General features: G+C 31.0%; 1 protein-coding gene and 2 long non-coding RNA genes across 3 annotated transcripts in view; all 3 read left to right on the forward strand.

Annotated features, from left to right (window-relative positions):
- The window catches only part of LOC139482701 (uncharacterized), a 931,021-nt gene that overhangs the window by 419,799 nt on the left and 497,036 nt on the right, over positions 1–14,186 (forward strand). The gene's annotated exons all lie outside the window — the stretch shown is intronic.
- Positions 4,192–8,869, forward strand: LOC139529651 (uncharacterized). The gene is made up of 4 exons (XM_071325508.1): positions 4,192–4,313; positions 5,875–6,198; positions 7,592–7,751; positions 8,583–8,869. The coding sequence occupies exons 1-4, from the start codon at positions 4,311–4,313 to the stop codon at positions 8,666–8,668; spliced, it is 573 nt and encodes a 190-aa protein (XP_071181609.1). The 5' UTR covers positions 4,192–4,310; the 3' UTR covers positions 8,669–8,869.
- On the forward strand, positions 11,173–13,571 carry LOC139529652 (uncharacterized). Its single transcript, XR_011665856.1, has 2 exons — positions 11,173–11,437; positions 13,117–13,571. It is a non-coding gene; the product is annotated as an uncharacterized lncRNA (long non-coding RNA).

Genomic DNA, 14,186 nt, shown 5'->3' on the forward strand with positions numbered 1-14,186 from the left:
CTAAATTCAATTTTGTCAATTGTTTTTAACATTTGATGTTTCGATTGAGGTGTAAAAACGGAAATTTCCATACTGTGCTGTTGCCAAATTACATACAACGTTGTGAAAAATGTTAAATATAGACTTAGTGTAATGGTTTGTATATCTGTGTAAGATATTAAAATAAGTGTGATTTAATTTAAATGTCTTCATACGACGTATGATAGATAGAAGTATATCGTATGAAGTTAACCGTAAAGATTGAAACGAGATAAAATTAAAGGGATATCCATGTATTTGTTGAGTAGGTGTTTCGATAAAATATTTTACACGGTAATATATTCAGTCTGGAGATTTGAATACCACCAGGATTCCTTCCCCATCTAAGGTATTACGTTATCACTTTAATAATACAATGTACGATGTTTCCAAATACGCAAAAATCAGTATAGATCGACATGTTTAAAGTTGCGAGTTATACAGAATATGTATGCCATTCCTTCACATTTGATTCATGGTCAAAAGGGTTTTCTTAACAGATAGTAACGTCCATGATGAGTGTTTTGGGTATGTTTTTTTTTCATTTGTCTCCAAATGTCTCGAACTCTTTTTCCTGATTCTATATTGGTTTCTATTCCTCTGTTTATTCCCCTTTTTAATTAAAAACAATAGTTTTAAGTGTTAAGTATGAGATGTTAAAAATAATTAAATAATTGTGATTTCCATCTGAGAATATGTTTTTAAAATATGTCTGATATATATTGCTGTCGTCTGATTTTTTTTATTACCGAAACTGACTTATCCTCGATTTTGACTGTTTTCCTGAGTTAGAATTCGCATTGCTATAAGAAGTGCCACGGTGCTTTTTTTTTTTTTTTATCAAAAATGCATGTATTTAGTTTTGATGTTATATTGTTTATTCCCATCGGATTTTGTCAAAAGTCTTATCGTTTGTTGTTGTAAATCTGATGTTTTTCTTTTGTATTCGTGTTTTATGGTAAAGATAATTAATCACCAAGTTCATTTATTAGACTTAAATTTGGGTCAACTAAATTTATACGATATATTTGTTTTAAAGATTGGTTAAGAACAAACACAGACATAGCTAGATAATACAAGTAATTATCCACAATCTGATATTAATTAGTATTGAAATTTCATTGTTTTTAATAAATGTTATATAAATATAACGAACCTAATCGTGAAATCCATCTTAAATTATATCCTATTTTTGGGATAGTTTAAGAAATTCTAATATGACGTTACTTTGTGTGATTACCGCTTTTGTTGACTCGGCTGTGAACTTTTGTGTGCTTTTTGGGGTTGTTTAATTTGTCTGTTTTTATTCTATAGTTAGTCACCGCTTCGATTTTATCATGTATATCTGTTACATAGTCTTTTTATGAAAAAAAAAACTCCAAACGCAAGAGTATGAATTATTCTAAATTATAAGGATATGTCCTTATCCCCGGCAAAAAACCCAAGCCGTATTAGGCACAACTTTTTGAACTTTTGTTCATTAATGCTATTCAATTTTGTACTTGTTTTGGCTTTCAAACTTTTTCCATCTGAGCGTCACTGGTTAGTCTTGTGTGGACGAAATACGCGTCTGTATATTATATTTAAAACATGGTACCTTTTGTTAGCTATTATTCGTGTGTTTCTCTGTACTATATGTTCTCTCATTTATTTGTATTGTGTGCCAGTCATGATATAGTTGTCATTTTAATGTTATATTTATCATTACCATACACGCAGGAAGTTGCGCTAAACCAGGTTCAACAGACCTTTTTTTTAATTGTCCTTTACCAAGTTAGGAAAATGGTCATTGTTATAATATTGTTCGTTTCTGTGTGTGTTACATTTTAATGTTGTCTTTCTAATGTTTCGTAGTTCTTCTCTTTTATTTGATTTATGAATTTCGAACAACGGGATACTACTGTTGCCTTTATTTAGGTCTTAATACATATGTTTGGTTGTTTTCCTCTTATATTTGATATGTTTTCCTCAATTAAATTTTGTATGCCGGATTTTTTTTCTCTCAATCGATTAATGACTTTTAAACAGCAGTATACCTCTGTTGCTTTTATTCAAATACGTAATACATGCATATGTTTACACTTCAACTGTTCTGTTTTTCATATATCCTTGCTTTTCATATATTCAGCTTTCTTCGATTCTGATGGAGGTAAATCAAGAAAAGCGTCCGAACGTTAGCAAACTATGAATATCATAAAGTATTTTCTGACATTTTGAAAAACATTGACGATATATTTGAAATAACGGCAACAATATTTTATTAATTTATAATGTAAAAACTTTTCAAGTTACAAACATCTATGGTGATAGCGTAAATGTTTTTAAGAACTATTATAACCCTTTAATGTTTGGAAGAAACTTAAGGTGGTACCTAACACTACAGGGAGATAACTCTGTCAAGTCAGCTAAGCGTTTTAATTACGTTGTGTTGTAAAAGGAATATTAAGCTTCTCAGTGATCAAATTTGGTGTGTGTCAAACAGCTATATAACCAGTGTATATTTTCTGACAAAACGGTTGGTTCAAAATTTTTGAAATTCTTATATTTTTGTTAAGGGGTCAAAATTAATTTTAGTGAAAGTGTTGGGTACCACCTTAAATGTATCTAAGTTGGTTTCATCTATACTAACATGATGATCTTACATTTGTTTCAGTCTTTGTCGTTTGGTTGCTATCTCTCATATTGTTTTAGCTAAATTTCCCGTTTGAATTGATTCTATCTACTAATGTTGGTTCTTTTCATAGATGAATATTAGTCAATGTCTTCCACGAGGGTATCACCAGCCCAGTAGTCAACACTTTGGTGTTGACATGAATATCAATAATGTGGTCATTTTTATAAATTTCTTGTTTACAAAACCTTGAATTTTTCTAAAAACTAAGGATTTTCTTATCCCAGGCACAACTTTTTGGAATTTTGGATCATCAATGCTCTTCAACTTTGTACTAGTTTGGCTTTACAAATTTTTGATATGATCGTCTCTGATGAGTCTTATGTAGACGAAACGTGCGTCTGGCGTACTAAATTATAATCCTGGTACATTTGATAACAATTAACACCACTGGGTCGATGCCACTGCTGGTGGACGTTTCGTCCCCGAGGGTTTCACCAGCCCAGTAGTCAACACTTCGGTGTTGACATGAATATCAATGATATGGTCATTTTTATAATTTTGCTGTTTACAAAACTTTGAATTTTTCTAAAAACTAAGGATTTTCTTACCCCCAAAATAGATTACCTCAGCTGTATGAGGCACAATATCTTTAAATTTTGGTCCTCAATGATCTTCAACTTTGTAATTGTTTGGCTTTATAACTATATTGAGCCGAGCGTCGTTGATGAATATAATGTAGACGTCTGACATATTAAATTATAATTCTTGTACCTTTAATAAGCAACGCTCAGAAAAAAAAAATATATTGACATACAACTGCTGAGATGTCTAACGGAAAGTATAATATACATTTCAGCCAAGAAAAAATATAATAACAAGTTGTAACGCTAGGTAGGACTTTAGACTTGATCACAAAACAAATTCAATTTCCTTTTCCTTTTCCTTTTCCATCGTAGCCGTTGTCATGCTCTTCGCGGCACAAGCCATGACCAATATAAGTATCAGGTAAAAACCGCAGTGTAACAAAATATATATATTCATTTGATAGTTCTCTGTTGTCCTCATACTATGAAGTTTTTAAAACATCTAATTTTACCACATACAAAAAAGAGAAACATGTGGCAAAGTCAATAAAATGCTGTTTCTTAGAACAATATGTTTTTCAGACATGTCGGATTCCACGTTTACATGTTGTTATCTTTTTGAAGAACATAATAAAACTAGAAGATCCGGTTTGCGGACTATGTCATAAATTTACCTAATTAGATAATTGTACGTCATTACGTTGATATTAAAAGCACGTAATTTGCTACAATTGTTTTTATACACAACATGTTTTTGTATGCATTTGTGATATATAATAAATTGAACATTGATATGTTTGTACTGAAAGCCTTTTTTGTACTAGTATGACATTTTTTAACATTGACATTGTGAAATTTCTCTTCTTAGTATGTGGTCGAACTTTTTTTGTATTATATAATCTTTTAATTAGCGGATTTGGTTTTGGTTTTGTTATCTAGGTATGACGTTCATGAACCAAATGGAGAGATTGACCGCAATAGTTTGTATGCAAAGCTGCAGAATAAGATCGGATTTCCCAATAATTACACTATATAACAAGATAGATTCGAATCAAATTATCAGTTTAACTTTCTAGCGAAAACTACACAGTGATATGGTAGGTATTTTTTTTACATGATGAAGTTATACATTGTTACACATTGCCATCGGGTTGTCAGTTAATTTTTCAGATTGATTTTGACTGAGGAGACTGAATGTCTTTTTCGGTATCTTTTGGGGTTTTTTTTTTTTGTTCATTTTCGACTGTTTTTGGTTATTCTATGTAAGTTAATGTTGATAAAATAAATAGTTTGACACATTTATGATGAAGTAAAATCCAGAAAACAGGCTAGAAATATACAGATAAAAAGGTTGATAAAAACATAGAATTTTCCAGAGTACAACATGTCTAATACAGGTATTTGTGTGTTACTTTTGTCTCGTGTTCTAATTTAACAGTATCAATTTTGGGAAAATTTCTCATATATGTAAAGAGCAAGAACTGAAAACAAAAACACCTTATTTTGCAATAATTTTATACATATCTAAACATTAACTTAAAACCTAATTTAAAAATACATTGATTATTTCCTACTTTTCAAAAATATGAAAGTAAAGTATCTGTGTTAGGCAAAACGTGGCAGTTTACTAATTTACTAATACCTGTTGTCAATTATGTCAAATTGATGATTAAGCAAAAGGGTTCTAAAGAATGGAAAAAGTATCATAAGTTACAAAATGTACTAGTAACCTAAAACGATATATATGGGGTCAATAAATTCCATATGGGGCTAGATCGAATGCGATGGATCAAAGGGGCCTTAACTAACGCAATAAACACAACAGCAAACAAAGCAGTAGAAAAAAATACCATATCAACACTTCTTTGGTAATTAATTTTGTATTTGTTATGTATTTGTTTTTTTTTATGACTGCTTTCTATTCGTCGTGAGATTGTTTGTTTTCTAGTTATGATAAAAATATTATTTTTAATGGATATATATTTAGCTGGTATTTAGTAATTTGTCTAAAGCAAATCTTTATGAACGTACTGTAGCAGCTACATGCATTTTAATTCAAACAAACTCTTCATAGATACCGGGACTAAATTTAGTATATACGCCAGACGCGCGTTTCGTCTACAAAAGACTCATCAGTGACGCTCGAATCCAAAAAAGTTTAAAAGGCCAAATAATGCACGAAGTTGAAGAGCATTGAGGACCAAAATGATAACTTTTTTACGACAATACACTCTGTATTATTTAAGTTTAGAGAACATTTGTTTGCTATATTTAAGCACATTAATGCGAGAGAAAGGAAACAATAATTTAACAACTATTTCGGTATAATTTACGGTTGCCTACTGCAAGCATATATAGGATTTTTAGGATTAGCAATTCATATTATTAATGATATAAAGTTGTGTGTGATTGTCTATTATACTACACTTATGTTGACCTTATATCAACAAACAAAGAGGTTTGGTAAAAGTCGATAAGAAAAGCCATTAAATCTTGCATGTTTTGCCTATAAGGAGTGAATTGATGTTGTCATATCATTTGAAATATTTATCTGATTACAATTAAAATGTTTCACTGAGTGTATTATTAAAAAATGAAGAAAACACAACTTATCTTGTTATTGTCAAACAATGATCAAGGATCAAATAATTTTTTTAGGACTTAAAACTGACTTGCGTCCTGGTAGTATTAGCTTTTTGTTCAAGTCTTACAATAGCTCAAAGAAAGACCACAATTACTGGGGATTTGACCAAGGACAAAGATTTAACAAGGGTAGATCTAGGAATTTCTCATCAACGGGGAAAATGGGGTTTTGATGGATCAGGCTTCGGTACTTCAAGAGGACACAGAGGAGGAAGTTTGGGCATATCTCACAAGCGTAAAAACTTTGAATTTGGCGGATCAGTTTTCGGGGATAATCGTGGAAATCGAGGTGCAAAAGTAGGCTTCAAATGGAAGTTTGGAAAAAGATCTACAGCATGGGTATGTATATTTTCATTTTACCTAGTATGTGATTAGTTACATGTACATGGTGTGTTACCGACCTAATATGAGATATATGAAGTCAGTAAATTCCATATGGGGTGAGAGCGAAGTTGTTTTTATAAAAGGTTCTAGCATATTTTTTGTTTTGAAAGGGAAATAACTCCTTACTAGCCCCACATGGTTGCTTACCCTATATGGTAACTGACCATGTGACACCCTATATCAAATATACATAATCCCAACGTGTTGTCCATTAACCAATCATATCCCTAAAAATCTATTAAAGGTAAGATATTTTTTTATAATATCATTATTATTGGACTTTAAATATAGATGTGTGATTGTGCCTGATATTCATATGATGATGACATGATCTTTCAATCAGTTTAATTGAGGTCTGGAGCTGGCATATCAGTAACTGCTAGTAGTTTCTTGTTATTTAGATACCTTTGTCATTTTGTTTATTTTCTTTTGTTTCATTTTCTGACATCGGACCTGGACTTCTCTTAAACTGAGTTTTACTGTGCGTATTGGTGCGCGTTTGTTTTTTCTACTTGAATAGAACTATAGAGATCTAAAAAACAACATGTTTAACCCCTCCTCAATTTTGAGCCTCTGGTTTGTTAGTCTTGTATGATTATGAATTTTAGTTTCTTGTGTATAATTTGGAGTTTAGTATGACGTACATAAAAACTGAAATACTATACGTATTTGTTTAGAGGCCAGCTGAAGGACGTCTCCGGGTGCATGAGTTTTACGCTACATTGAAAACTCATTGGTTACCTTCGGCTTTTGTTTTCTCTATGGTCGGGTTGTTGTCTCTTTGACACATTCCCATTTCCATTTTCCATTTTATGGTTTGCCTAACTAGCGCTTTCAAACCGCCTAAAATACAACACACAAAAACCTCAAATTTCAAATCGAATTGCGTCCATGCAAAGAATAAATCAAAGTAATAAAAGTACTTAGTAATTTACAAAACTTTCACTGTTTATAACCTTTTATTCTGTAGTTTATATGTATATTTTGCCGTTGTTACATTTTCGTGAAAATAGAAACACTATGGTATAAATGCAAGTCATAGGTAAACACTTTTAATTCACATATATCATGTTAATGAATGATTTACCAACATGTATGACTACCTGCGATAAGTTCAAATAAGTCTGTAAGACGCCGTATTTGTATTATGTGTCATGTAATACAAAGTAAACCTACCAATAAATAATAAACATTATAATTTATTATTACATTATTTGTAACATAACATGTGTAATGTAGATGTTAAACACAAACATCAGATTGCAATTTGAACAGATATATATATCTTAGTCTTATATTTTTATACTTATAAGAATACTTGTCTAGCTTTGTTTTATATACTTTTTAGAACGGTGAACATTTTGAAGTTCGAGTTATCGTAAACCATTGCGACTTCAATGTTTATGATATAAATGAAGACAGTGTTATCACAGTTGAAGAGATAAATGAATTATTCCCTCAAAGAACTGATGCACATAGGTTATTCAAGGCGCTGGATTCTACCTCTGGTTAGTATAGCTCTTTAATGATTTAATGAATTTACGGAAAGTCTTGGCAACATCAAAAGCTTAAACATACCAAACGAATGAACAATAACTGTCACACTCCCGACTCGGTACAGGCATCCCCGATGTAGAAAATGTGATGTTTCCTTAAATTAAAATTTTTGTTTGGTCAACATCATTATCCAAGAATGTATATTTTAAAACCATTTTTTCTATATTTTTCAAACCAAACAATTTACACTATCATATATAGAGATCTTCATTAACACATTAACAGTTTTCACTAAAAAAAGTGTATTATCATAATGATATTGAATTTAAAATCAAAATTGAGAATGGAAATGAGGAATGTGTCAAAGAGACAACAACCCGACCAAAGAGAAGACAACAACCGAAGGCCACCAATGGGTCATCAATGCCGTTAGAACTCCCGCATGAGGCATGCTTCAGATGTTTAACATGTTCAGACTGATATAATTTAGTTGTGTCTTTTTTATATGCTGCCCCGTATTTGTTTCCTCCCTAGACATCGTAAACGATACCATTACAAATATGGACATTCCAAGGACACTTAAGTATCTGTAATATTAGAAAGAAACAAAAGGTACCTTTGTTATTGAGCAGTTTCAACCTTTCTAGATTAATATGAGTTTATGCATTTTCCGTTTAACATGACATTTATGACCAACTTTGTTATCCTCGCCTTTCTTTTATATTCTAAAAATATTCGATTTATTGTTACGTTTCATGATATTTTGTAAAAAAAAATATCAATGTATCTTATAAAATAAACAAATTACTTTTGTGATCTGAAGAATATTTCTTAATTTGCAGTTGATGGTAAAGTGACTATTGACGAATTCAAGATGATGGCTCCACAAGTTATAAAGAAATGTCGATATAACAAGTATACGTATTAATGATGATTCTTATAAATATTAATATATCAATAAAGTGATAATGATAGTGATAGAAATAGCGATCAATATTGCATATTTATTCTTGTATGTATTTATTAAAAATGGCACAGTTACAAATAATGTTAAAATATAGTTTTATTTGTGTATACGTACATTTGTTTGTGTACGTGTATTGGAATCAATCATTTGTAAATAAAGTTATTACTACACCAATTTACCAGTTATTTGTTTGGCATGCTTCAAAACCAGGTTCAACCCACCTTGTTTTCCTTTAAAAAGGTCCTGTACCAAGTCAGGAATATGGCCATTGTTATATTATAGTTCGTTTCTGTGTGTGTTAACATTGTGTTTCCGCTGTGTTGCTTGTTTTCTCTTATTTTTGAGCGTGAATTCACATTACTATAAGACGTGTCACGGTACTTATCTATCCCAAATTCATGTATTTGGTTTTGATGTTATATTTGTTATTCTCACAGGATTTTGTCTGATGCTTAGTCTTAGTTTTTGTGTGTGTGTGTTACATTTTAATGTTGTGTCGTTGTTCTCCTCTTATATTTAATGCGTTTCCCTCAGTTTTAGTTTGTTACCCCTATTTTGATTTTTGTCCATGGATTTATGAGTTTTGAACAGCGGTATACTTCTGTTGCCTTTATTTACTGTATGTCATATAACATTAACGAGATGTTGTATGATTGCCAATGAAACAAGGATTACACATATTTGTGTGCGCTCTACACCCCCTTAACTTTCAACAGTGGTGTTACAGACAAAACGTTAAATGTCAATATATCAATATCAAAATAGCTTCAGTCATCTGATCGATACGAAGCAGTTACAATCATCTTCTTATTTATATCTAACAAAAATACAGACGGACGTGTCAAGATTGGTAACACATTTGAATGCAATATAAGTAATGCAATAATTTGGAACATTTTACAGTTGAGTATTTAGTACCACATGTCTTTACATTAGCTTAGCTAAGATATGTATTTCTGAATTTGATTCTTTTTTATATATACCATATGACACGTGTTCACCACATGAAATGCAAATTATCACCTTTTCTGATTGAGAAGGGATTTCCGGAAATAACTTTCGTCTGTAAACCATACACCTCCAATTGTACAAGTATCATCTAAGAACCAAGTTTGGGACACGTAGATGTGTGGCTGTTTGATCCTGCATTAAGATATCTGTGATTTATTTGTTATTGGTAATTCTTATATGACATGCTTCTTTAGCTTTGGGTACAGAGCCATGTTCTAATTAGAATAGAGCATGGGCTGCACGTGATTGACGTCGCAATTGAAACGTCAACGTCAGATGAATTTTGAAAAACCCCAGAGATCAAAATGGACATTTGTGTTGGTGTTGCTTGCTAGGAAATATAATAAAAACATTCTAAAAGTCAGTTTAAATGTTTCTGTTCTTTTTTTTTTTTGATAAACTGTTGATTTTTCTATAGGGTTTTTCTTCATCAAATCAAAATGGCGACATTTCGAGCGTCTACTATAGTATAGGTCCGTTTCGAAGTACAAAAGTTCAAAATATTCCTATTAGAATCGAAATAATTCTATCATGCCATGCTCTATGTTCATTTAAACATGGGTAGGCATTATATTTGTAAACATTTAATACCTCGCTAATGCTCGGTATTAAGATATTAACAAATATAATGCCTACCCATGTTAAAATGAGCATAGAGCATGGCATGAAAGAATTATTTCTTAAATATTAGAGTGAAGATACAATCGAATATGGAACTGGTCGATAACCATTCATTGATAGAAAGTACACATACAGTAATAATATTATCAAATGTCAGCACCTGATACTGGAATCTCTTCTTGAACATTATTAATTAGAAAAAAGTAAAATTACAAAAATACTTAGCTCCGATAGAAAATTCAAAATGCATTGCGCGGTTAAAATCATAAAATCAAATGCCGTATTTGAATCATAAAGTAGATGATTAATTATAATATTTAGCAATTTGATTAAATGCGGTCATCGAATAATCACATCCTGCATAAATATCCCGACAGAAATTGTAGCAAAGGGCTGCAAAGGGTTCAACATCCTATTGGAAGTTCAAATAAATGTATACCATTTTGAACCATAATGTTAGCGTCTTTTTGAAAACTTTCGGGTGGTGTTTCACACATAAAAGAAATCCATGTGACATAAAACGTTTAAATGTACATTTCGGACTCTGTTCTTTAAAAGTAAATTTCGAAAGAGAGGTGAAGATACTAAAGGGACATTTTAACTTTAAAAGTAAGTACATTTTAGTTCAAAGAAAAGAGTCGTTCTATTTGATATTTGACAACTACAAAATGACATCAATACTTTGTTTTTTATAATATACTACTAACAATCGAAAGAAAATATTCCACGCACGTACATGCTATCATACATGTACATTAATGATAATTAACATGGATTTTATGCATTTGATGTATTAAATTCCATGTAATGATGTACTGAATACAACATTCTTTTTTTATTATGTTATATTAAACATTGACATCATAAACAATTCTAATGCGGTAAGAAGTATCATGGAAAGTACCACAATTGCAATTTAAATTATAGTGTGTATTGTTTACATTGATATAGTTTCTATAAACAAAAGTTTTGACCGCAAGGGTTTAATATTAAGACACACCATGAAGATTGTTTTAATGTCAACATTATATAAATAGATCTATTTGAGGGAAAACATTAACTGTATACGAATCCTCAGTTGAAAAAGACGCAAACATGGTAAGTATTTTTTCATTACTTTTTGCCTGAGGACGATTTAACAAAATCTTATCAAAATATACCTGTTAAATTTTTAAAATATTTTATTAATACATACATTTCTTTTTTTTTTTAATTGTGTCAGTTTGTTGATGTCACATTTACGGATACTTTTTATCGCCCTTTAATGACAACGAACTTTTTATAGAACTGTTTTAGCCACCATCATATCGTTCATTTTGTTTTTGATGACATGACTAAAAGTTTATTCGACGTTTAAATTAAACGACTATACATCGCTTTCAACATATAATACTTTACATGGACAGAAACCAATTACATCTGTACATGCGTTGGTATAGAATCAGACTACAGTTAGTAAATTATTTTACATGATTTAAGCTTGAATAAAGGAGTTAAAAATGTTCGCTTCTCAGTTTCAAAATAAATAGCTTTCCATAACAATAGTATATATTGATAGTGGATTAATTGCGGAATCAAAGAAGCAAAAAAAGGATAGGGTCAATGACCTTATTTTCGAGATATTAGTCATTGGAATTTTGGCGGGGAAATTTTCTTTCGTGATTTTTCATAGCTTTATCATTGACCAGTTAAAGTTCTCAAAAATTATTAAAGAAGTAGTAAGATTTTATAAGAGTTTCACAAATGGCTTATAATTATACATGTAAAAGATTTTGAAAAAAGAAAAATGGGGTTACATGGGCAAAAAATTTGAAATGGATAAAACCAGAGGATTTCGAAAATGTGACAAAAATTTTAAAACATGACAAGCAAACATCATGAATGATATAGAGCATTTATTTTTCCTTTAAACACATTGTATCTCCCTTAATAGTTGTGGTTGGAATTTATGAATTGTTTATGCGAATACTATTCAGCGACTGCAGTGTTTTTACTGTAGATGTTGTTACCTGGTAATTTTCGTTTTTTGGGGGGTTTTCTTAGAATTTTGAGTGTCTACTCACCTTTTTTTTTTTTTTTTTTTTTTTTTTATTTATTTGATAAATTGTACTAAGAAACGAAAAATATATAATACACATATATTTTAATTTAAAAAAACATGTAGGGCACTTGTTCATGTTGTTGAACTGCTGCAAATTAATTGTTGATAAATTACCAAAACAACTACATTGTGAAGCTAGCAATACAATTGTGTTCGAATTACTATCTTCGTCAGATACTTCCCAAACAAGTCAGGAGTATGACAGTCGTTTTTATTCGTTTCTTAGGTTGATATTCTCAGTTTTATAGACATCCTCTTAATCAATTTACCTTGGAGTTCGGTATTTTAGTTATTACTATTTATGGTTAAAAGTGTTCATGACACGTGGACATTTGAAAATCAATTAAATGAATAGATATTTGTATACCATTTTATTGCATAGCAATATAAAATATCCCACAAAAAGTAACCAAACATTTTCGTGCAAAACATTCTAATATTGCACTAGTGCATAAAATCTCTAAAATTCATGACGTCATCAACGACAAAACCTTAGTTTAAACCTATTTTTACTTTCAAATATCACATTACTGTACAATAAAAGGGTTATTGAATGGTAAGTAATACATAGGAGTATTTTCTTTTGTTTACTGGATTAAAACTCAAATTGTATTTCTTTTTTGGGTACAATGTTCTACAAAATTAATGTAATAATGGTTTATTTTTGTCTTTTCAGAATATTAAGTCATGTTATTTTCTTGTGGTTATAGCTCTGTACATAAATGATCTTGTTGCTCAAAAACAAGGACCAATGGCCTTACCGTTATACCAAGGCGGATTTGGTACATTAAAAGGACATCATAGAGACAGTCTTGTTGCTCAAAAACACAAGTCAATCTTTAAAGGAGAGTTGAGTCGAACTGAAAATAGTGGAACACCAGCAGATCTCGGCCTTTCTCATCGCATTAAAAACTGGGAGTTAAACGCAGGAGGCTTTGCTTCTTCAAACGGACATAGAGGTGCAAATCTTGGTGTATCACACAATCGTAAAAACCTAAAATTAGGTTTATCAGTTTTTGGAGACAACCAGGGAGAACGAGGTGTGCTAGCGGGTTTCAAATGGATCTTTGGAAGAAAGAAAACACACACTGCTCCGTTATTTTAAGATTATGTTTCTAGAAATATGTTTGACTTTAAAAAAACACATAGCAAATATTATTTGACTGTTTTGCTATATGCTTTATTCTCCGATGTATGTTAATACATGTAATAGGTCAATCAATTTTCTACATTAATAATATGAATTATGAATAGAGGCACAATTCTGTTTTATTTATTTTTTGTTCAAGTATTGTGCTTAAGATTATCGGAGATAACTGATGAATACAAATGATTTCAAATGATGTTCATAGATATAGGAAGATGTGGTTTGAGTGCCAATCAGACGCCTCTCTATCCAAGTAACAATTTATAAAAGTAAACCATTATAGGTCAAGTTTCGTCCTTCAACAAGGAGTCTTGGTTCACATCGAACAGCAAGCTATAAATAGCCCCAACATTTACTAGTGTAAAACCATTCAAACGGGAAAACCAACGGTCTAATCAATATCGAGAAACGAGAAACGAGAAACACGTATGAACTATATAAACAGACGACTACTTCTGTAAATCAGATTCCTGACTGAAGCTAAGTGCAAAGAAGTGCAACGAGATTAAATGTTTAAATGATACCAAACCTTCTCCCTTTTCTGAAACAATAGTATAACATCACAACATCGAAAGACACACTTCGATTGGGAGGCATAA

The sequence above is a fragment of the Mytilus edulis genome, chromosome 7 (genome assembly GCF_963676685.1).
Source record: "Mytilus edulis chromosome 7, xbMytEdul2.2, whole genome shotgun sequence".
Lineage (NCBI taxonomy): Eukaryota > Metazoa > Mollusca > Bivalvia > Mytilida > Mytilidae > Mytilus > Mytilus edulis.

What these genes read in the sequence shown, in the direction of transcription:
- LOC139529651 (XM_071325508.1), top strand. An exon ending in GAAAAAGATCTACAGCATGG is followed by an intron (nt 6,199 to 7,591) that starts GTATGTATATTT and finishes TATACTTTTTAG; the next exon opens with AACGGTGAACATTTTGAAGT. An exon ending in GGCGCTGGATTCTACCTCTG is followed by an intron (nt 7,752 to 8,582) that starts GTTAGTATAGCT and finishes CTTAATTTGCAG; the next exon opens with TTGATGGTAAAGTGACTATT.